The 24,133-nt window shown below is 49.7% G+C and overlaps 1 protein-coding gene and 1 long non-coding RNA gene across 4 annotated transcripts in view; both read right to left on the bottom strand.

Moving 5' to 3' along the window:
- Positions 1–24,133, bottom strand: part of LOC115197048 (MOB kinase activator 2) — an 80,227-nt gene that overhangs the window by 35,213 nt on the left and 20,881 nt on the right. Inside the window, exon 1 of one of the 3 annotated variants that reach the window (XM_029758188.1) lies at positions 16,188–16,338. The exons of 1 other annotated variant lie outside the window; for it this stretch is intronic. In XM_029758188.1, coding sequence (XP_029614048.1) covers positions 16,188–16,225 — 38 coding nt within the window. In that variant the 5' untranslated portion in view covers positions 16,226–16,338. Of the gene's footprint in view, positions 1–11,703; positions 12,095–16,187; positions 16,339–24,133 lie in introns of those variants that run through there. One more of the 3 variants, XM_029758187.1, reaches the window with a different exon arrangement.
- On the bottom strand, positions 3,685–4,557 carry LOC115197049 (uncharacterized). Its single transcript, XR_003878955.1, has 2 exons — positions 4,461–4,557; positions 3,685–4,354 (listed from the first exon to the last, which is right to left on the bottom strand). It is a non-coding gene; the product is annotated as an uncharacterized LOC115197049 (long non-coding RNA).

The raw sequence follows: 24,133 nt of genomic DNA, 5'->3' as shown, positions 1-24,133 counted from the left end.
TAGAGCTGGCAGCTCAGCCAATATGAGCAATCGGGGAGAAGGGCCTTGGTCAGGGAGTTGAACCAGAACCTGATGGTCACTCTGACAGAGCTCCTCTGTGGAGATGGGAGAACCTTCCAGAAGGACAACCATCTATGCAGCACTGCACCAATCAGGCCTTTATGGTTGAGTGGCCAGACAGAAGCCACTCCTCAGTAAAAAGACACGACAGCCTGCTTGGAGTTTGCCAGAAGGCACCTAAAGGACTCAGACCATGAGAAACAGGGTTCTCTGGTCTGATGAAAGCAAGATTGAACTCTTTGGCCTGAATGCAAAGCGTCACTTCTGGAGGAAATCTGGCACAATCCCTATGGTGAAGCATGGTGGTAGCAGCATCATGCTGTGGGGATGGTTTTCAGAGGCAGGGACTGGGAGACTAGTCAGGATCGAGGGAAAATGAACAGAGCAAAGTACTGAGAGATCCTTGATGAAAACCTGCTCAGGACCTCAGACTTGGGCGAAAGTTCACCTTCCAACAGGACAACGACCCTAAGCACACAGCCAAGACAACACAGGAGAGGCTTCGGGACAACTCTGAATGTTCCTGAGTGGCCCAGCCAAAGCCCGGACTTGAACCCGATCGAACATCTCTGGAGAGACCTGAAAATAGCTGTGCAGTGACGCTCCCCATTCAACCTGACAGAGCTTGAGAGGCTCTGTAGAGAAGAATGGGAGAAACTCCCCAAATACTGGTGTGCCAAGCTTGTAGTGTCATACCCAAGAAGACTCAAGGCTGTAATCGCTGCAAAAGGTGCTTCAATAAAGTACTAAGTAAAGGGTCTGAATACTTATATAAATGTAATATCCGTATTTTATTTGCATTCAATTTGCACACATTTTAAAAAAAAAAATGTTTTTGCTTTGTCATTATGGGGTATTGTGTGTAGATTGATGAGGAAAAGCAATCATTTAAATCCATTTTAGAATAAACTTGTAACGTAACAAAATGTGGAAAAAGTCAAGGGGTCTGAATACTTTCCGAAGGCACTTAACACTAGTCATGTTCGACAAATATAATGTAGGATAATTCATATTAACGTCTAAAGGCCCGACAGGAGAGAGAGGGGCCAGTCCCCGTACCTCCCGACAGGGGCCAGTCCCCGTACCTCCCGACAGGAGAGAGAGGGGCCAGTCCCCGTACCTCCCGACAGGAGAGAGAGGGGCCAGTCCCCGTACCTCCCGACAGGAGAGAGAGGGGCCAGTCCCCGTACCTCCCGACAGGAGAGAGAGAGAGGCCAGTCCCCGTACCTCCCGACAGGAGAGAGAGAGAGGCCAGTCCCCGTACCTCCCGACAGGAGAGAGAGAGAGGCCAGTCCCCGTACCTCCCGACAGGAGAGAGAGAGAGGCCAGTCCCCGTACCTCCCGACAGGAGAGAGAGAGAGGCCAGTCCCCGTACCTCCCGACAGGAGAGAGAGAGAGGCCAGTCCCCGTACCTCCCGACAGGAGAGAGAGAGGCCAGTCCCCGTACCTCCCGACAGGAGAGAGAGAGAGGCCAGTCCCCGTACCTCCCGACAGGAGAGAGAGAGAGGCCAGTCCCCGTACCTCCCGACAGGAGAGAGAGAGAGGCCAGTCCCCGTACCTCCCGACAGGAGAGAGAGAGAGAGGCCAGTCCCCGTACCTCCCGACAGGAGAGAGAGAGAGAGGCCAGTCCCCGTACCTCCCGACAGGAGAGAGAGAGAGGCCAGTCCCCGTACCTCCCGACAGGAGAGAGAGAGAGGCCAGTCCCCGTACCTCCCGACAGGAGAGAGAGAGAGGCCAGTCCCCGTACCTCCCGACAGGAGAGAGAGAGAGGCCAGTCCCCGTACCTCCCGACAGGAGAGAGAGAGAGGCCAGTCCCCGTACCTCCCGACAGGAGAGAGAGAGAGGCCAGTCCCCGTACCTCCCGACAGGAGAGAGAGAGGCCAGTCCCCGTACCTCCCGACAGGAGAGAGAGAGGCCAGTCCCCGTACCTCCCGACAGGAGAGAGAGAGGCCAGTCCCCGTACCTCCCGACAGGAGAGAGAGAGGCCAGTCCCCGTACCTCCCGACAGGAGAGAGAGAGGCCAGTCCCCGTACCTCCCGACAGGAGAGAGAGAGGCCAGTCCCCGTACCTCCCGACAGGAGAGAGAGAGGCCAGTCCCCGTACCTCCCGACAGGAGAGAGAGAGGCCAGTCCCCGTACCTCCCGACAGGAGAGAGAGAGGCCAGTCCCCGTACCTCCCGACAGGAGAGAGAGAGGCCAGTCCCCGTACCTCCCGACAGGAGAGAGAGAGGCCAGTCCCCGTACCTCCCGACAGGAGAGAGAGAGGCCAGTCCCCGTACCTCCCGACAGGAGAGAGAGAGGCCAGTCCCCGTACCTCCCGACAGGAGAGAGAGAGGCCAGTCCCCGTACCTCCCGACAGGAGAGAGAGAGGCCAGTCCCCGTACCTCCCGACAGGAGAGAGAGGCCAGTCCCCGTACCTCCCGACAGGAGAGAGAGGCCAGTCCCCGTACCTCCCGACAGGAGAGAGAGGCCAGTCCCCGTACCTCCCGACAGGAGAGAGAGGCCAGTCCCCGTACCTCCCGACAGGAGAGAGAGGCCAGTCCCCGTACCTCCCGACAGGAGAGAGAGGCAAGTCCCCGTACCTCCCGACAGGAGAGAGAGGCCAGTCCCCGTTCCTCCCGACAGGAGAGAAAGGCCAGTGCCCGTTGCCCAAGGAAACATCACCTACCTTGCAATCTGAGCGGAGGCAGTCAACATTTTGAAAACGAATTAACCATAAAGGGAATTGTTTAAAACCGGGATGTTTGTCATTTTACGAGGCACGTCTTAACTTGTTTTAAAGTAGCCTACCCAAATTCCGACCATAGGAACGTCGAGGGAATTATCTTACAACCACTTCCTCATACGCCGTTGAAAACCAGTAGGCTATTTCTCTCATGTTCTATCGTCCGTCGATGCCGCCGGGAAATCGGAGGCCTGGGCGGTAACAGAGTGGTCTTTTCATGGAGCAGAAAACCTGGTGGGCAGACACTAGAGAGATAGCCCAGACAGACAGACAGACAGGTCAGAGCTCCTCCGGGATATAAGAGAGAAACGACAACCAACGTCAGCTCTCCTACGTCCAGGGGGGAAGGACACAGGGAAAAGTTAGTGAGGAGTATAGAGTTAGAGGTAGCGAGAGTAGGGTTAAGGGATTTAGGGAAATATGGTGTAGGGTGGTTGTAGTGGCTGCTCTGCACCAGCACATTAACTTCTAAACCAGGCCGTTTAGTTACAGATTCCCACTAGAGGGAATGTGCACGCAAACCCCCAGCAGTTCCAAGCCTTGACACACACACTAGAGGTGGCCAAGTATGTACACTATGCTCCTACGAGGGCCACACACACGGATGGGCATACCCCTCATTCCAGTCTGGATGTGTAGATGAGTGAACGGGGGTTTTCTGACAGAAATGACAGGAAGAATGGACAGAATGTGTGAGAAATTAAAAACATCTCATAGTTCAAAAGAATCCGAATGTCAAGATCCATTTTCAAGTTAATCTAATCTAAAATATGCCAACCCCCCCGTTTTAAGGACTGATACCATCTCTGGCTAATGTTGTTCAAACAACACTGAAGTCAACTGACCGCAGTCACGTGTTATGCCCAAAAACATGTACATTTCCTCCCCCAAAAAATCCCCTTTGTCCATTTCCAGGGATGTTGTGTAACCATTCTCATGGTTCATATGACCAAAAACAATAACACAGACAGAGAAAGACAGAGAGAGACAGACAGAGACAGAGAGAGACAGAGACAGAGAGGTTGAAAGGCCCTCCTCCCTAGAGAGTCCACGCTCCAGATCATTTCTTGGCCCACAAGAGATATGTAGACCAAACTCACTTTAACACAGAGCCAAGCATGTCATCTCACTGGGTTTGTTTGTGTGGATAATGTAGCCTGACACCCATGACACTGCTCTCTAGTGATGGGTGATTTTATATCTACCTACGGGGATATTATTTCTCACGTTATATTGTATAGCTGACAATAAATCGCAATATTATTTTTGCGCCAATTCGCTGTACCTGCCCCAAAACTCATTCATAGCTTGTTCTCCACCCATTTAAATACAAAGCCAATTTGTTTTTTGGCACTTATTTCCACGACCGATCCAAACTTCTCATGGCTCTTGTCCCTCTGCAGCAGACATGTGGTGAGCAATATGTTCGGATCGTCGACTCGCAGTAATAAAGTCACAGTGATGCATATAGAAACATCGCATCGTCGCCTGAGTACTGTGAAATTGTATCGCGAGGTCCCTGGCAAATCCCAGCCCCACTGCTCTCTCAGCCAAAGAACACGGGTTCGACCTCGGACACAACGAAGGGGCTGGATCAACTGCTAAAAAGGGCACGGGTTCGACCTCGGACACAACGAAGGGGCTGGATCAACTGCTAAAAAGGGCACGGGTTCGACCTCGGACACAACGAAGGGGCTGGATCAACTGCTAAAAAGGGCACGGAGAGACATCTCTGCGCCTACTTGAGAATGGCGATGCTGATCACAACGATGCTGATCACAACGATGCTGATCACAACGATGCTGATCACAACGATCAAAATCTATTGTCCATCTTATGACCCAAATTTCTTCTGGTCGGAAGAACGTCGCAGCTGTGCTACTGAGGTTCCTGTCCGTTAGCCACGACTGACCACGACTCGCCGCACCGTAGCACGTGCCCGTCTCGTCAGGGAACGCCACGCGCAACTCACTAACCAGCTGAACAAGCTTCTCAAGAGTTACTGCTACGTAACAGACGGCTTGTGCTGCAAGAGAGACGACATTAACTAGGGTCCAGAGTTGTTCCTCACCGTGTAAACTGTTTAGGAAAAGCTCAGGGCCCTATTCATAAGAGATTGTGTAACTGTTATTTATGGCTACGGACAGGAAAGGGAGTGTTTAGACAAAAAGAGGAGTATGTTTTGATGGATTCCAGGACCAAGCCAAGCATTTCCCCTCCTGGAGGGCATTGTTAGGATGGCAGAGACCAGACACGCCCTGCCCACCTCACGCAACACACATGGTACACCAGACACACTTCCCTCTGCCAGCCTGGAGACACACAAAACATACAGACTAGGAAAACAGACTGTTGAAAATGTAGGACACACACAAACACACACTAGTGCAAACACATGCTCTCCTTTCTCGTTCAATCTCCCACCCAGGTAGATGGGGGCTGAATGATCGAGGGAGGATGAGGCAGAGGCCCCCATTCACGTCCAAATAGGGAAATAAGGGCTGTGAGGAGTGAGATAGAAAAATCAATAAGTACCCAACGTGCGGTGAAAGGAGGAAGAAGTGGGAGTCCCTGAACATCCATGCCCCCCCCATAGCAATGGGTACTGACCAATGGTAAGCTCTAGGTTCCACGGTGTAGACCAATCACATCAGCAATGTGTCTAGGGGCATGCCCCCCCCCCGTAACGAGAGAAGGGCCTGGTAATATGATCCGATTGCTTTTATGAACCAATGAGATCAGCTGCTAGGCCTAGAACACCCAAGGGGGGAGAGAACATCCATGACCTCATCCAGCTGCCCAGGTGTAAACAAGCCGGCGACAGGCTGGCTGGTCGGAAGCACCTGGCCGACTCCAGGGGAGATGAGCTCCAACTTAACGAGCGAGCTCATTTGGTTTCAACGGCACCGCGTGGGGGTCTCTAGCGGTTGGAATAGCCAGACCTGCATATGCATAAGTCCTGTTACCAGTGTACTGTGAAGGTGGGACACATGGAGACTGTATGTGCAACAGTCCGCTTCCTCTGCCTCAAACTTTTGCCTTTCCTCTCCATTCTCCTTCCTTCCATCCGTGGTAGCTGCGCCATGTCCGATGGCTGATAATTGAAACAAATGACAAGGCACAGCTGACGAGCGCACTGCAGCACAGAGTCAATTACACAGCTATGCAGGCAGGGGGGGTGGGGGTGTGTGAGAGAGAGGGAGACAGTGGTTATGTGGAAAGAAAGAAAGTAGTCAAGAGAGTGAGGGTTTGAGGTGGAAGGAAAAAGAGCACAGCGAGAGAGACAGGAATCATGGGCGTAGAACATTGGGTATGTGAGGCGTTATGGACTTGCCTAACTACAACCCCCCCCCCCCCCGGTTAAAAACTTCAGAAAAGTAAGTGAGGCGCCCAGACACTTCCCTTCTGTTCCCAGAGGCCCTTAGGATAGGCACACAGCTACTGTTCCTGCCCTAGCCCCTAACCGTACGTCTGTTGTTCTGAAAGGACTGGACAGGCGTTAGCAATTAGCAGCAATACGCTGAAAGTGTCATCTAGCTAGCATATTAGAGAGTATATATCCGTACCGTCCTATCCTACACCGTCTCGTTGCAGGAGCCAGAGGAGACGTGAGGGACAGTCTCGTCTAACAGCCGCTGTGCAGGTGAGGGATGACGTCGAATCATCCAGCAGCGTTAGCCAGTCACAAAAAAAGACCAAGTGCATTTTTATGGAGGCGTGTGTTCACGCTGACGGTGCAATTCTAAATGCGGAGGTAAGGTTACAGCAAGGCCATCTCTCCAACGCCTGAGCCAGCACCCAGGGAGGGCTGTGCTGCGCTACACACACACACACACACACACACACACACACACACACTTGCCTGTGCAGTTCAGTGTTACCTAAGTCAAGCCACCACCCTGTGCAGACTGCAGAGCTAAGGCCAGGTGAAAGGAGAGAAGGACACCGTGTCCATCAGTCAACTGAATTGACCAGTAGGACTGCGCAGCACCGGTACAGTATCACTTTGCTTGCATGTGGTTTATTGAACCTTAGAGGGGGACCAGACAGTTTACGGTGATTCACATGGGGAGAATCGCAATTGGATTTCTCGCATCCACTCGAAAAGGTTTTTAAAAAGTACAAAAGTGGTGTTCACGGAAAGAATATTATTTTGTCTGTGGACAGCTGTCATCAGGCTTGAGAAAACAAACGAACGACCACCTCTCTGGAACGCAGAGTTCACTTGAAGATAAACCAGAAAATCTTGTTTGGTTGAACACACAGAGAGACAGAGAGAGACAGACAGAGAGAGACAGAGAGAGACACAGAGAGACACAGAGAGACACAGAGAGACACAGAGAGACACAGAGAGACACAGAGAGAGACAGAGAGAGACACAGAGAGAGAGACAGAGAGAGAGACAGAGAGAGAGACAGAGAGAGAGACAGAGAGAGAGACACAGAGAGAGACACAGAGAGAGACACAGAGAGAGACACAGAGAGAGACACAGAGAGACAGAGAGAGCCTGGCTGTGAACTGATAGATTTGTGAAGTTCTGTATCGCTTATGTTTTTATAAACCCTATTTGAAGAGGTTAGTCAGTCATTCATGTTTAATATTACATTTCATAATATATCTAAAACTGTGCCACGACTTCATTTGTCATTTTTTCCCTCTCTTTTTCTGTCAGGTAAAGGTAATTGATTCGTCTTACATCTACTACTAAAGTTAAAAAAAAACATTGGCTTCGTTTAAACACGGGCAAGAGTTTCCTTCCAACCATATTTCTTGCACCAGTCTAGGAGCTTAACCTTTAAATCCAAGTCCCATTAAGATGGCGTTATAATTGAAACCTAACCAAACCTACGTCCTGGCTATGGAGTCCTCTAGCGGCCAAAAGACTGGGTAAGCATGGCAGCACCATCGAGGACTTCTGTCATTTTGATTCAGTCAACTGGGTGAGGCTTCCAACTTCATTGGCTGATCCCTCCCAATGACCCGGTTGGCTCCTTTACTTCCCTAACACTAAAACGTAAACTAAATAATGTTAAAAAAAAAACGACAAAGACATTTCTATCAAACTGAAACGAAATAAAAACGAGTAAATCAAGTCTGAAAACGAACAGCTGACAATTGAAGCAGAGTCATAACCCAGGCCCTTCCTTCCATTCCTTCTGCAACGGTTGAGCCACTAGACCCTTTGTCCACAGTCTGCTCCAAAGTCCCCATCCCACACCCCCAGGCCGTTGGCCAGCCAGACAGGGTGTGTCTGTGCCGCATGCTCCAGTGAAGCCTATGTCCGGTGGTCCAGTCAGTCAGCAGATGACTGTCCGTTAGCAACTAGCCTATAGGAAAAGAATCAGGCCATACTCAGCCCAATGGTGGATTTTTGAAATGTTTTTGGTCAACCCATTACGTAAGTGTAAGTTTTCCACTTGTGTCGAGGCTTGCCAAGCCGGGTCCAATTTAGCCATGTTTGAGCGACAGGGTTTGGGCCGGGAGACATGGAGCATGAAGGAGTGAGGTGGTTTTAGGAGGAGAATTACAGCCCTTGTGGAACACTCAGCAGTGTAGAATGGGCCAGGCCTGCCAAAACACAGCCTAATAACAGACACAAGGCACACTAACACAACACACACACACACACACACACACACACACACACACACACACACACACACACACACTCTCTCTCTCTCAGGGGCCATTGTTCTATCGTGAAAGGAGCCTCGGGTCCTGAATGTTCCAAGCTGTAGTCACCCTCTGTGGCATCAACACGACGACAGGGCAACGCCACCACATTTCTGCGGCGCCCCAAAAACTAAAACACAGCGCATCCCGAGAAGCAACAGACATCATACCAACCAAAAAACAGCATTCACAGCCTCTTCAACCAATGTTTTAGAGTACCGTCTGCCTGTCCCCTCTCTACAACCTTGGAGAGGAGAAGACCCTTCTGCTCTGGACCTCCAGCTGGAGAACACACACACACACACCTTGGCCAGACAGAGGAACCACTGGGCACTAAGCTCCAAAACCAGGCATCAGATACTCACGCATGAATGGAACAGTGGCTTGCAGGGCCGAAGACTAATTGAATTCTACCATGTTTGCTGTGTTAGGCTAGCCTCTCCTCCACTGACACTAACCCAGTGCTTTATCAGTCACGTGCGGGAGGCTCCAATGTGTGTGTGTGTGTGTGTGTGTGTGTGTGTGTGTGTGTTCAGGATCATTCTAACAACTCACAGACTAAACCCTGGAGGTTAAAGATACTAAAAAGTCTCCTACTTACTTAGAATCTGACAACTCTTCTTTGTGGAACTGTGTCTGTCAAAGTCAGCCAAACCCATGCTTCAGTTTACCTGGTCATCCCATATTCCCTTTCTCTGATCCTCCCAGTGTCTCACTCGCTGAGTGGACCTGTTTAAACCTACCCTATTCTGATAAGTCGCACACGTGTACAGAAAAAGGAGCGTAGAACCGTCAACGCGTATCATCTGCCCCACTACGTGACCTGTAACCTCGGCCTGTCCTCCAAACAACAACATTTGGACCCATCCTGACGCGGGCTGAACAAGTTAGAGGAGTGAAACTCTTGTGGTCAGAGCAGAAAGCACACAACGCTGCTTTAGTTCTCAGCCATGTCTGTTTGAGAGTTGGGACTGGACTGAAGCTAAGGTCAACAAGGACCTTGTGTGGGTGAGTCCAAAACAAAACACCCAATCAATCGAAAACCGACGGCGTCACACCAAACCCCCCTGATTGGCTGACAGAGGTGCTGAGGTAGACAGGAAGTAGTGCCAGAAATAGAATTGATCGGCCCTTTTCCTTAATGACCCAATAAAACGACAATAAAGCCACACCCTGCCTCAGGACTGGTGATAATTGACCTGCAAAGTGTAGAAAGAAAAAAAAGACAGTACCTGGCACTGGGTCGTGCGTTCACAATGCTACTGTGTGTGTTTTACCTATAGGCGCACACACACACACACACACACACACACACTCATGTGTTCGGACACACACATGAACAGAAACACACACACACAAAGGGCTGGCTGTTCTTCACACTAGCTAGGAAAAGGGAGGGAGTGTAAACAGTTCTGAATCACACAGAGGGCCTGACGGTCTAATCCGATGCAGCTGTATGTATGTATGTATGTATGTATGTATGTATGTATGTATGTATGTATGTATGTATGTATGTATGTATGTATGTATGTATGTATATGTGTACACATGTGCGCGCAGCAGTTTGCCCTCATCAAACCCTCTATATATAACAGTAGTGCAGCTAAAGCTGGTTAACCCCACAAGCACATACAAAAAGGGGGAAAGAGCTCATCTAACTAACTCACAGCCATCTGTAAAGCATGATGCTAAGTCAACACTCTCTGAACCCTCAAGAGCACGTAGTAGTGTAAAGTTGCTCCTAGATGCTGCTACGAGGTCAGTTGTGCGTTCTCCCTTAATGGTTCAGGTTACGATGTAGAGAGGCGGCGCTGATCCTAGATCTGTGGCATCCAACGTTTGCTTAATGCCTACTGAACGTGACCCAGGTAACCATGCTACGCTAACTAAGCTAGCTAACATGGCCCAGGTAACCATGCTATGCTAACTAAGCTAGCTAACATGGCCCAGGTAACCATGCTACGCTAACTAAGCTAGCTAACATGGCCCAGGTAACCATGCTATGCTAACTAAGCTAGCTAACGTGACCCGGGTAACCATGCTATGCTAACTAAGCTAGCTAACGTGACCCGGGTAACCATGCTATGCTAACTAAGCTAGCTAACGTGACCCGGGTAACCATGCTATGCTAACTAAGCTAGCTAACGTGACCCGGGTAACCATGCTATGCTAACTAAACTGGCTAACGTGACCCGGGTAACCATGCTATGCTAACTAAGCTAGCTAACGTGACCCGGGTAACCATGCTATGCTAACTAAACTGGCTAACGTGACCCAGGTAACCATGCCATGCTAACTAAACTGGCTAACATGGCCCAGGTAACCATGCCATGCTAACTAAACTGGCTAACATGGCCCAGGTAACCATGCCATGCTAACTAAACTGGCTAACATGGCCCAGGTAATCATGCCATGCTAACTAAACTGGCTAACATGGCCCAGGTAACCATGCCATGCTAACTAAACTGGCTAACATGGCCCAGGTAACCATGCTATGCTAACTAACGTTACGCTCACTAAGTAAACAACAACTGTTCCCTACCAAAACTAGTTCTGCTGTAACCGTATGCGAAGGTCAAAGTCTATCTCCCAAACACTGCTCCGCTGCACCAAACAGAAAACAGAGAGGCCATGGGAAGGAACACAGTGTCCAAACAAAAACACAGCAAGGCAAAAAGAGTCAGAGCGACGCCGGCAGGGCAGTGGAGGAGAGGATGGGCTGGCTGCATGCCATTCTTCCTCTAAGCTAGCCTTAACCCTGTGCACATGCATCTTAGTCTCTGGCCCAGTGACAATCCTCCTCTAACCAGCCTTGACTCCTAACTAAAAAAGGAGGCTCAAGCACCAGAGGGCTCTGGCGCCGTGCCATTCCTCCGCAAACCAGCCTCAACCGCTACCCTCCTCCCTAGTCTGACTACAGCAAAATCCCTGCTGCCACAGCAGCACTGTCCTCAGAATGTCTCTTCCAAACCACACCGCAGAAACCGAGAGGGGAAGGGGAGGGAGGGTGAAGAGAGAGCCGTTTTCAGCCACAGAGGGGCAGGGAGAGGGAAGTACAGGACCAAAATGTAACTTTTTTTTTTTAAATTTACGACACAAGCAGGGAAAAACAAACAACAACGAGACATTCAGAAAGAGAGCGAGCAAGTAGAGAGTGAGAGCGAGAGCGAGAGATTCAGAAAGAGAGCGAGCAAGCAGAGAGCAAGAGAGACAGACACAGAGAGAGAGAGTGAAGTAGCTAGCTACCTATAGAAGAAGCAGTCGCAGCAGACAAGAACCCCCATCCAGCTGGCAGCACAGACAGCGGCAGGTCTGTGAGGGTCCCACACAGCTCTCTTCTTCCCTCTCTCCTTCTACAGGTGAAGGGGGGGCTCTGTCCTGCCGCACAGCTCCAGTATAGCCTGTTCTGTCACACACACACACACACACACACGTCACGTAACTGGCTGCTCACGAACTGCGTCCACACACACACACACACACACACACTCTCTCTTTGCGGTCCAATCAGCAAACACACACGCGCCGACGGACGTGCGTTACAAACGACCTATCACAACAACTCAGAGCCCGTTCGAAGTGTGTTCCTCTCGCTCCTTCTCACTAGAGCTACTGCCGCCTGCCTCTTTGCTTCTCTCTCCTTCCCTCTCGCCCCCCCTCTCCCTCTCTCTCTGGCTGGCTCTCACTTGAAAGGCGGGAAGATTAGGTTGGCAAACAGACTTGCATAAACAAACTGCTGAGTAGGACAGGGCAGACTTTGGAAGGGGGGGGGCTCTATCCTATCAGCAATCTATACCATCTGTATACACCAAACAAGGTCTAAACACACTCGCTGGTAGAGAGATGTGTTGGTTATTATTAACACCTCTGTTAGCTGGGCCCATAGCCTGTACTGCAGAGCAGAACCTGCAAACCAAAGCGGACCGCTGCGATAACACACAGAGACTGTATGAGGTGTTGAGAAAGAGCTAAAATAGCAAACATGGATGAACCAGAAGGACAGACACACGCGGTTCACCCGTCATTCTTTCACATGGCTGCGTCAGAGTGGCTAGAGCTCCGGGCACACCCCCCAGGAATGTAGCCAATCGCAGAAGAGCTCTGTGATCGTCAGTGCGGGCATACAAGGTGAAGGACACTCTCCCTCCGGCTCCCCCTTTCCGTTTCTCACTCGCTCATTCGCTCTCTGACTCTCCTCTCCCTCCTCTCCCTCTCTCCATCAAAGCACCATCATCCTGTCCTCTCTGTCCCGACTGCAGTACCCCATTAGGCAAGTGTGAGAAATGTGTGTTTGTGTGTGAGTAATCTACGACTGCAGACAACTCTATGGGACAGACAGTCAATATTAATGATCTATGATCACAGCCAGGCTCTGGGCTCCATCCTAGCAACACACACACACACACACACACACACACGCACACACGCGCCAACTCACTGTCACACTGCACAGCAAACTATATCACAGCAGCACCAAAGAGTCGGTGTACGCATACTGCTAGTGTGTATGTGCACATGGAAGAGAGTGATTCACCTTCAGAAGGCCCTAACGCATTAGAATTAGCCTGGACTTGTGTTGTGGTTGAGTTACCGTCTCATCAAAAGGCCCGACAACGAGGTGACACTGGACGCTCTTCCTGTCAGACACCAGACACACGCCACGCGAGGACCGCTTTCCCCCCTCTTCCCTCTCTTAGATGAAAGATGAGGCGAGGAGCCGCAGTAGCAAACCAAAGCATTTTTACAGCCCATGACATCATATCCCTCCTTCCTCCCTCCCTCCCTCCCTCCCTGGCTGGCTGCCTGTCACCAAGGGCCTCTCCTGCCTCACTTTTAATTACGCCTCCGAGCTGCGCACACACACACACACACACCGCCCCCACCTGATTGAGCAGGGAGGGAGGGAGTGCAGCGATAACACTTCTCCGCTGTGCCTGCATGATAGAGTGGGTGTGTGCTCCCTGCACAGCACTCATTAGCTTCCTTTGTGTTTCAGCACCACACAAGTGCCAGGATGCACGTGTATGAGCGAGCGAGCTGCGGAAGGATCTGTGGCTGATAACAAGGCCAGGAGGAAAGCGGTGCCAGGAGGAAAGCGGTGCCAGGAGGAAAGCGGTGCCAGGAGGAAAGCGGTGCCAGGAGGAAAGCGGTGCCAGGAGGAAAGCGGTGCCAGGAGGAAAGGGAAGGAACCTGCCATTACATCAACACTCACTTTCAGCAAATAGAACTCTGTGTGTGTGTGTGTGTGTGTGTGTAGTCAAAAGCACCCAAAACGAAGACAAGGAGCTGGGCATAATAGTTACCAGGGCCGTAATCTCCGTTACCCCAAAATTACAGTCTTGCATAATTGGTCAGGTGCTCGATTAAGGTCAGGGTCCATGCGTGTGAAAAGACGGAACGAGGATCGGAAACGAAGAAGAGATCCACCGTCTCTGCCAAAACGTCCCCTCCCTTTTAGATATTCTAAAGACGCTAACACCTGCGAAATCGTGATTTGTCCCAAAAAGCAGCGGAACTAATGCTGCGCCTCATCTCAAAACACCCCCAGTTGCATCATGACAGATCTACGGTGGCGTTTATGTTTACATAGTCTGTCCACACGAGATCATGAGAGCCAGATGGAAGCGTTCAAATTGCAGGAAGTCTGCTTGGTTTGGAGATGGAGGAAGACACAGCAAGTCCATTCATTAAAACTTGTGACTTGGAGATAACCTAATGAAGGAGGGAATGAATCACTGCCCAGGGAGAGGAGAGGAGAGAGAGATAAAACTCGTGACTGGGATTTTAATGATCTGGACTTGAATAGACCTACTGGGCAGTGGGCAATCATGTCAACTGAAAGTGGGTGAGGAGAACAGACCACGTGACCACACACACACACCAAAGTTGCTAAGTGGTTGAACGGGGCAGTTGGTACTTAATTCTGGAGGATGGAGAGAGACAAGAGGGTGGGAGGGCGGGCGGGAGGAAAAGAGGGAGGGCGGGAGGAAAAGAGGCAGGGAGGGCGGGCGGGAGGAAAAGAGGCAGGGAGGGGCGGGCGGAAAAGAGGGAGGGCGGGCGGGAGGAAAAGAGGGAGGGCGGGAGGAAAAGAGGGAGGGCGGGCGGGAGGAAAAGAGGGAGGGCGGGAGGAAAAGAGGGAGGGTGGGCGGGAGGAAAAGAGGGAGGGCGGGCGGGAGGAAAAGAGGGAGGGCGGGCGGGAGGAAAAGAGGGAGGGCGGGCGGGAGGAAAAGAGGCAGGGAGGGCGGGAGGAAAAGAGGGAGGGAGGGCGGGAGGAAAAGAGGGAGGGAGGGAAAGAAAGAGGGGGGGAAAGAAAGAGGGAGGGAGGGAAAGAAAGAGGGGGGGAAAGAAAGAGGGAGGGAGGGGGAGGGAAAGAGAGAGAGAGGGAGGGAGGGAAAGAGAGAGAGAGAGGGAGGGAGGGAAAGAGAGAGAGAGGGCGGGAGAGAGGGCGGGAGAGAGGGCGGGAGGGAGGGCGGGCAAGAGGGAGGGAGGGCGGGCAAGAGGGAGGGAGGGCGGGCAAGAGGGAGGGAGGGAGGGAAAGAGGGAGGGAGGGAGGGAAAGAGGGAGGGAGGGCGGGCAAGAGGGAGGGAGGGAGGGCGGGCAAGAGGGAGGGAGGGAGGGCAAGAGGGAGGGAGGGCGGGCAAGAGGGAGGGAGGGCAAGAGGGAGGGAGGGAAAGAGGGAGGGAGGGAAAGAGGGAGGGAAAGATGGAGGGAGGGAAAGATGGAGGGAGGGAGGGAAAGATGGAGGGAGGGAGGGAAAGAGGGAGGGAGGGAAAGAGGGAAAGAGGGAGGGAGGGAAAGAGGGAAAGAGGGAGGGGGGGAAAGAGGGAAAGAGGGAGGGGGGGAAAGAGGGAAAGAGGGAGGGGGGGAGGGAAAGAGGGAGGGAAAGAGGGAAAGAGGGAGGGAAAGAGGGAGGGAAAGAGGGAGGGAAAGAGGGAAAGAGGGAGGGAGGGGGGAGGGAAAGAGGGAAAGAGGGAGAGGGGAGGGAGGGGGGGAGGGAAAGAGGGAGGGAGGGGGGGAGGGAAAGAGGGAGGGAGGGGGGGGAGGGAGGGAGGGGGGGAGGGAAAGAGGGAGGGGGGGAGGGAAAGAGGGAGGGGGGGGGGAGGGAAAGAGGGAGGGGGGGAAAAAGGGAGAAGAAGAGGGGGGGGAAGAGGGAGGGGGGGGAAGAGGGAGGGGGGGGAAGAGGGAGCTTGAGACTTGTTTTAGGTTTCTTCTCAATGGAGAAGAGAAAACATAAGGAAGTGAGACCACCCCGTAAGCCTGATATTCAGGTTTCTACTCAGCTCGACCAGCCCGCCACACAATAAACATCACAATGGCAAAGGTCAGAGACCAGAAAATGAGCCAAAGAATTGGCACCATCAAACCATTATTCGAAACTCAAACACGTCAAGAGGAAGACTTTCACGAACTCCAAAAACCTGTTAAAACAATTATTTGCCGTGGCATGGCAATTATGCACGTTAATTCGGAAGACATTGTAGTTCTTATAACAATGAGTGAGTTCAGTTTAACAGGTTGGTAGCGAGGGGGCAACTACTTCCATCAGTTGCAGCGTGCATATGATAAGCACGTTTTATCTCAACAACAAAAATGCTAATAAGAACCGAAATCACGACACAAGCGATCGATCATACCGACGATATCAAAGACAAACATTATTCAACTGCGTCTTTCCCTGATGTGGCGAATATGAAACGTAACCTGAGTAGGGACTGGAAGCCTCTTCTTACCTATTCAATGTATAGGAGCCGTTCCTTTTAAACCTCATGCCGGACGATAGGAATCGGATGAAGAAATCCAGAATTGATAACGTTCAGCTTTCGATGCACCTCGAAAAACGTCTGTCTGTCGGCTGCAGACCAGGAACAATAGAAAACTGAGTTCTCGTGTAGACCTCTCTTCTAATCGCCCCCTCCTTCCACAGACAGACCTCCGCGCCCCCCTCCCTCCCTCCCTTCCTTCCTTCGGTATCCCAGCTTCCGCGGGCAGGGTTTACAAGTCAGGGACGAGGCGATAGGTGGACCCTCGAATGTCAAAACAAATGCTTCGACGCAACAAAAAACGACAGCTTATCATTTAGACCGCTACAAATACACTTCATATATACAGTCATTGCAAATACATCAGCGATGTTGTCAAAAATGTTTTATCCGAGCAGTGATAAGCAGCGTTCACGCACTAGTCGGAACTAGGAAACTCGGACATTTCAGACTCGCTAACTGGTTGTAGTTATACACGTGCCGCGTTCAACCCGTTATCAGGTCAGACTTTTCAGAATTTCCTAGTTCCAACTTTACTTGAATGCGGCAATAATGTTTCTTTAGATGTGACGCTGCTGCTCATACATTGTGTCCTCAGAAGCCCCCTGACGTAAATCAGACACCGTCTCAGACACCTCACTGACTAAAAACAAATAACTTTAAAAAAGGTCCAATGCAGCCGTTTTTATCTCAATATCAAATAATTTCTTTGTAACAAATAGGTACATTGATGTGATTGTTTTCAATTAAAATGGTCAAAAAGAAGAAAAAAAGGCTTCTTTAGCAAAGAGGAATTTTTCAAGCAAGAACTTTGGTAGGACTGTCTGGGGGGGGGAACACTGAAAATTAGCTGTTACTGGCAGAGAGCTTTGGAACTCTTTCTTATTACTCTATAAAAGCTGCAAAATATAACTTTTTGGGCCACCTGACCAAACGCATATAGAAATGTGCGTTATAGATCTGTAATTGAAAGCATGTATAAGCGGTGGATCTGATCTACGTGCACAATTTCTATGCTTCCTGTTCTGAAAGCTGCAAATATGTAACTTTTGGGGCAATCTGACCAAATTCACATAGAAATGTGAGTTATAGATCTGTCATTCTCATTGAAAGCAAGCCTAAGAAGCGGTAGATATGTTCTATGTGCGCTATTTCTATGCTAACGTTCTTAAGTTTTATTTTTGCGTCTTGTTTTCGGTTTTGTACACCAGCTTCAAACAGCTGAAACAACAATATTTTTGGTTATGTAAAATATATTTCACAGCGATTTAGACGGTACAATGATTCTCTACACTATACTATGTTTTGTCACATAAACTGAAATTGGGCGAACTATTAGAATTTTAGCAACCAGGAAATGGTGGCGAGATTTCTACATAGTGCACCTAAATGACCGCATGGTGATGACACCATGGGAGGCTAAAACTCCCTCCCACCAAAGCAGGCAGAACGTTCAGGCGTTCTTTTCAAACGGCTCTTACGCCAAAAGTGCTCATCATCATTTTCACAATATTATTCCAACCTCATAGTGTGGAAACACAGTTAAAACATAGGGAAATCATGTTTTTGACTGCACGGGGCCTTTAAAGCTTCTCAATTGTACTACACTCTATATCTCACATTACACAGATAATTTGCGCACTTCCAACTTCAACCACCGAATATAGATTCCTTTGTAAATCAATGCACCCACAAAAACACATCATCCACTTTCCAGTCATGAAAAAGTATCCATAGTGCCGTGGCTGTTTCCCCATCGACGGACACGGAGCGCAAGCATCCCTCTCATGTTTCAAGTGCGTTTCCTATCTCGCAGGCTATATTCTCCTCTTGTATGCTATATTGAGAGGGCAGAGCACAGACTCCGAGCGAACACTTGTCAGCGCCTGATTGGAGCCAAGAATAGGCTGAGGATCCCGTAATGCCTGCTAAACCCACAGCTCCTCATCAACTGTGTGCGTGTGTAAGATATGCATGTCCCTTTCATGAGCACGGGCGTGTTCAGCAGGACACAACGTTTTGGAACGTTCAGCTAAAAATAGCCTTATGTAGAACAAAAATGACTCTCCCACATGTAGACAGCATATGGATAGAATGTAGAATATGTCGTGTATCTGAAGAATATGTAGGATAGAATAGTACATGCACAGCAACAGTTAAATACGATAGGAATTTACTAGAATACAATATGTGTGTATAAAAATGGGTAAAACAGTATGTAAACACTATTAAAAAGTGATCAGTGATTCCATGTCTATGTACTAAGGCAGCAGCCACCGGGTGGTAGCCGGCTAGTGACCGTGACTAAAGTTCAAGGTAGGGTACTGGGCGGTGGCCGGCTAGTGGTGACTATCATGTGGGGGGTTTGTATTTAACGCAACTAAAGCCTTGCCATGTCATACATTTGGCATTGGTACAAGTGGGGTTCTAACACAGAGAATATAGGCTATGCTAGATATGTTCCCCAAATCATGTACAATCAGTGAAGAAAGAAGGAAGGAGAATAAGGAAAGAAGGAAGGAGAATAAGGAAAGAAGGAACCCCAGTGGGTTAACCTCCCAGTGGCTGAAGCTACATTTTTTCCCACATAGTTTCAAAGAAATGACATGGAACTAAAGTGGAATAGACATGTGTCCAGTGGGAAGGAAGTATTTGTAAAGTATTTGAAATGGTACCTGTTCTTTCTGAGAATCTCTCTGAGCTGGATGGAGAGAAGGATGCTAAGAGGGAAGGAAGTAAAGTATTTGAACTGGTACCTGTTCATTCTGAGAATCTCTCTGAGCTGGATGGAGAGAAGGATGCTAAGAGGGAAGGAAGTATTTGTAAAGTATTTGAACTGGTACCGGTTCATTCTGAGAATCTCTCTGAGCTGGATGGAGAGAAGGATGCTAAGAGAGAAGGAAGGATGGAAGAGAGGTTTGGAACAATGTATTGGTGAATGGAAAGATGGAGGTGTGCATTAAGACTGAGGTTGATGATGTCATCTTTTTGGCTCTCTGCTGCTCACCACATCTCTCAAAGGCCCTGCCGTTACGTGTGTGTAGTGTGTGAGTATTACACTTTGTTTGTGTGTGTGTAAGTAATAAATTGCACCTCATGTGGAGCAGTGTGTACTAGGGACAGTATGTGGAAGAGTGTATGTGTTTTACAGTGTGTGTGTGTGTATTAAAGTGCGTGCGTGTGGTATATATATATATATATATATATATATATATATATATATATATATATATATATATATATATATATATATATATATATATATATATATATATATATATATAGGGGAGGCAGGTAGCCTAGTGGTTAGCGCGTTGGGCCAGTAACTGAAAGGTCGCAAAATCGAATCCCCGAGCTGACAAGGTAAAAATCTGTCGTTCTGCCCCTGAACAAGGCAGTTAACCTTTTTTGTTCTTAACTGACTTGCCTAGTTAAATAACGGTAAAATGTAAAAAATTACTGTGTGTGTGTATTAAATTGTGTGTGTAAGTAATAAATGGCACCTCCTGTGGAGCAGTGTGTACCAGGGCAAGTCAGTATGTATAAGAGTGTGTGTGCGCGTGCATGTCTCCGTACGGTGTGAGTGTGTGCTCTTTCTCTCCTGCAGACCTCTTAGTGCTGGCTGCAGTGGGTCATTTATTACCATAAGAGCTGGCTGGCACCGACACTGCTGCTCAATCACACACACATTGCAGAGTTACACAATACTGGGACTAGGGGAAGGAGGAACTGCAGACCACAGAAACCATTAGCCAGTCCGTTATTGTGCAACTCTAAAACACAAACCTCTCCCTGCTTCCATCCATCCTCCCATTCCTCCATTCCTCCAGTCTTTGATGTTGTTCAGGCCTCCCTCCATTCATCTGTCCATCTCTTCAATCATCCTGACGTTCCCCATCCCTCGCTTCATGCCTTCCCTCTTTTGCCATTCATCCCCAGCTTGCGTCATTCATCCTTTTCATCACGGCCGTCTATCCCTCCCTCCTTCCTGCTGTGTGTTTTGGAAGAGCTGCACAGTGTGCTCTTGTGGTTGCATGCTAATGACCCAAGCAGTCAGTTGGTGCTCTCTTCCCCGGTTAACATCTTCGACCGTCGTCATCGTCATTCCCACTACCATCATCCATCCTCATTCCTAGCCAGACACGTCTCCGCTCGCCCCCTGCTTTCTGTTAGTTTGGCCCCCCGAAGTCAGAAGAAAAAGCAGCTCTTTCTCTCCTTCCCTCAGTGACAGTTCCTGGGCTGTGAGGTTTACAAGCAGAAAGACAAGCCAAGACCCAGAGAAGCCTCGAACACCGCAAGCCCCAGTCCCCCCCCCCCCCACACAGGCTTTCCAGGAATACACAGAGCAGAGCCCAGTCTCACCATGCACACTATGTGCCAGGTATGTTGATCAGCACAGTACTCAGTCTGATAGCCTGGTGGTACTGACTGAAAACACACACACAAATAGCGCAGTAGAGACCAGAACAGGGGTAGCAAACGGAAGGACCTATAGATTCGTATAGGCCCAGTCTGCCGCTCTGCACCTCGACTCACGTTGGTTGAGTCGCTGTCTAGGGGAAAAATATGACAATCTGGGCCCGGGGACGGATTGGACAAGTCTGTCTTTATTGTATTTTCTGCCTCCGACCAGGGTTCACGTTACATATTTGGGCACGTCCCCTAACGGAACCCTAATTCCCTATATAGCGCAGGGCCCATAGGGCTCGGGTCAAAAGTAGTGCACTAAAAAGGGAATAGGTTGCCATTTGGGACAAACAAATTGACTAAGCGGTGCTGGTTGTCTGGAGAACCGAAGGTCATATTTGAGGGTCATATTTTCAGAGGGTGCCTGCCCATATCAATACCTTCAGTAACCCTTTTTTGGGAGGGTTCTGATTTGTTACGGGCATCAGCCTCGGGCAGCCATGTAATTCAAATAGTCTTTAACGACTATGGACTTTAGGTCAATTTGCATGTTGATTCCCTGTCAGGCGCTCAGGAAATTGAACGCAATTCAAATCTTTTGGAGGAAAATCCCTTCGAGGGACAATTGAGCAGGTCGCCTGAGGACCTAGCACTGCAAACCTGATTAAAATTAATCAAAGCCGGTGGTGAGTTGGTTATTTGAATCAGCTGTGTTATGCTATGGCAAAAAAAACTAAAGTGCACCCGGGGGGGGGGGGGGGGGGGGCAGGACAGAGTTTGGGAAACCCTGGTCTAGACTGCAGCAGGACATGGTAGCGCTGTGCTCTGGCGCCACTCATTGGTTCCAAGCGGTACTGCATCTGTGATGGCTTGTAGGCTATGTTCTGTACTGGAGTTATCATGGGATCAAGGAAAGGACACGAGGAATGAAAATGAGGTTAGGAAAGGAGATGACACGGCAGGGAGGGAGACTGAGTAGAGAAGAGGAGAGGAGGAGAGCAAAAGCTATTTATGTCTGTTTGTTTGGTATGGCCTGGCTGCTCAGAGAGAGACATGAATACAGACAGACAGACAGAGAAAGGATCTCTATGTATTGACCGGCTGACGTGCTGTCTAGTATGCTGCCTGGTATTGCTGGTATGCGCTGGAATTGAAGTCAAGTGATGAAGGAAAGGAGACGAGGAAAGGGAACGAGGGGCAATAAGAGAAGCTGAATGACGCTGGTATTCTGTCTGATATCACTGGTTTTGATGGCTGGAGTTAAGTCACGTGACACTGGAGAACACTGAGAGAACCAGTGCACTCTGGGCGAAGGCCCGGGAGCAAAAGACTACGCAACAGCGAGATCAGATTTCGCGCCCAACGGATCTCTCCATTTCCCCCTCCCTCCCTCTCTCTCTCCCTCCAGCCCTTTCCACCTCTCTTCTTCCCTCAGTCTCCCGGGTGTTACTACCCCCTAGTGGCAAAGTCAGGGATAATGACAATAATACACCCTTGCAATCAACTTAAATTGGCTACGACCGATCAGCTACTTACCAAAAAGGCCGACAGACAGACAGACAGACAGACAGACAGACAGACAGACAGACAGACAGACAGACAGACAGACAGACAGACAGACAGACAGACAGACAGACAGACAGACAGACAGACAGACAGACAGACAGACAGACAGACAGACACTGCATTCAAGACTTTGTGCTATGAAGCACGACTAGAACATACACCCTTTTGATGAAGGGCTGACTAACGGACCATTAACACAGAAAATCTAATGAAAGTCGATGCTCTCGGCGGTGTACTTTGTGGTAACAAAAGTGAACTTTTCCCGGAACCTTGTGAGGCATGTGTTCTAAGACAGCACTAACAACCGCAAAGACACCAAGATCCCAACACACTGAACGGGTAGGACCCGAGTGGCTAGGGAACTCCACAACACAGACGCACGCAAACACACACACACACACGCAAACACACGCAAACACACACACAGAAGGATGGCATGTTTTGTGAACACATTATGGTCACAGGATGTGTCGAGACATGACAAGGAGGGGTGTGTGTGTGTACACGTGTTTTGTCCCGCACGATACCCTTCCAGAATTCAACACTAAAATGTCAGAGACAGGGCATGTCACAAGACGTCTCTAGTGCAGGGATGGGCAACTGGTGGCCTGCCATCCTTTTGTAGGCCCGCAGATACAATGGGGACGGGGGGCACCCATCGATTTTGTTAGTCACTCTCACTCAGATATCATATTCAAAACTCCAAACATGTCTCTCCACCCTACGGCAAAATTTGTAGAATAGCAGGAAATTACCTGTGAAACGACACATTTTTCTCTCTGCCACATGCAAAATTGAGTAGAATTGCAGCAAACTTGCTTTAAACTGAAACCTTTTCTCTTCGCCCCATGGCAAAATGTGTAGAAGTGCAGGAAATTAACCTAAGTTTCAGTTTAAATTTAAATTACGTTTTTTCTTTCCGCTGTCAAGAGGGGGGCAGCTAAAATGTTTTGCTCGCAACAACAATCCACTTAGGGCCCCCAAAAGGCTAGGGCCGGCTCTGATGGAATGCATGGTTACGGCTGTGGGTACGTGGACCCGCAAGCCACTGTGGCACCCTGTGATGAGTTCCGATTTTCTGTGGCCCCCACCGCCATCAAAGTTGCCCATCCCTGAACTAAACCTAACTGAATTCCTATACAACCTGTCAAAGTAGCGAGTGCTATGTTTCCCCTCCGATAACTCCTAATCTGCCTAGCTACAGCACAGGAAGGCAGCCCTCATCGCCAGACCACATCGGTCACTGCATTGACTGCACATGCACGGCCGCCGCTGGACTGGACTCGTAGCTGCCTGTGCTTACGTAACTGTCGGAAGGTCGGCGTGTTTGACGCCGTTTCTGGAGCGGTCTGGGCGCCGTGCGGTCCAGTGACCTCCAATGAGTTCACAGACATATGAAATACAGCTGTTGATTATCTGGCTGGATCAGGGGAGGACAACGTGCTGGAGACCGCTGCTGGGCATGCAGGCTTTTGCTCAAGCCCTGCTCAAAACACACCGGAACCTACTGATCAAGTTCCTCAATCCTCCGTCTTTCCCCCTGGCCAATGAGACAGAGAAAGATTTCAGCTAGCAGCCTCTGCAGTAGATCTGTTTAATTAGCTGGTATAAAATATTCAGAGTTCATGGCTGACTGTAACGTTACTTCCCTGGTGGGAGTCGAACTTTCAATATCATATTTGTGTGTGTGTCTCTCCTCTAAGTGTATTGAGCTTTGACTAATTTATCTACCTTCCTCCGCTTTAGTTCCACTTCTGTTTCTGAGTGTAACAGTGGAAAGTGGTTAAGCGGTGTTCCCCAGATAGACAGAGAGACAGACCGACAGAGAGAGAGAGACGTGTGGTTACGCTGACGCCTGCTGCTTCATGCTGATACCCGCACATGAGAAACACACACACAAAAAATAATAACATCACTTCCTGTGTTTGTGCGTCTCAGTGTTT

This window comes from Salmo trutta, chromosome 7 (genome assembly GCF_901001165.1).
Source record: "Salmo trutta chromosome 7, fSalTru1.1, whole genome shotgun sequence".
NCBI lineage: Eukaryota > Metazoa > Chordata > Actinopteri > Salmoniformes > Salmonidae > Salmo > Salmo trutta.
This window is presented reverse-complemented; position numbering and strand designations above follow the sequence as displayed.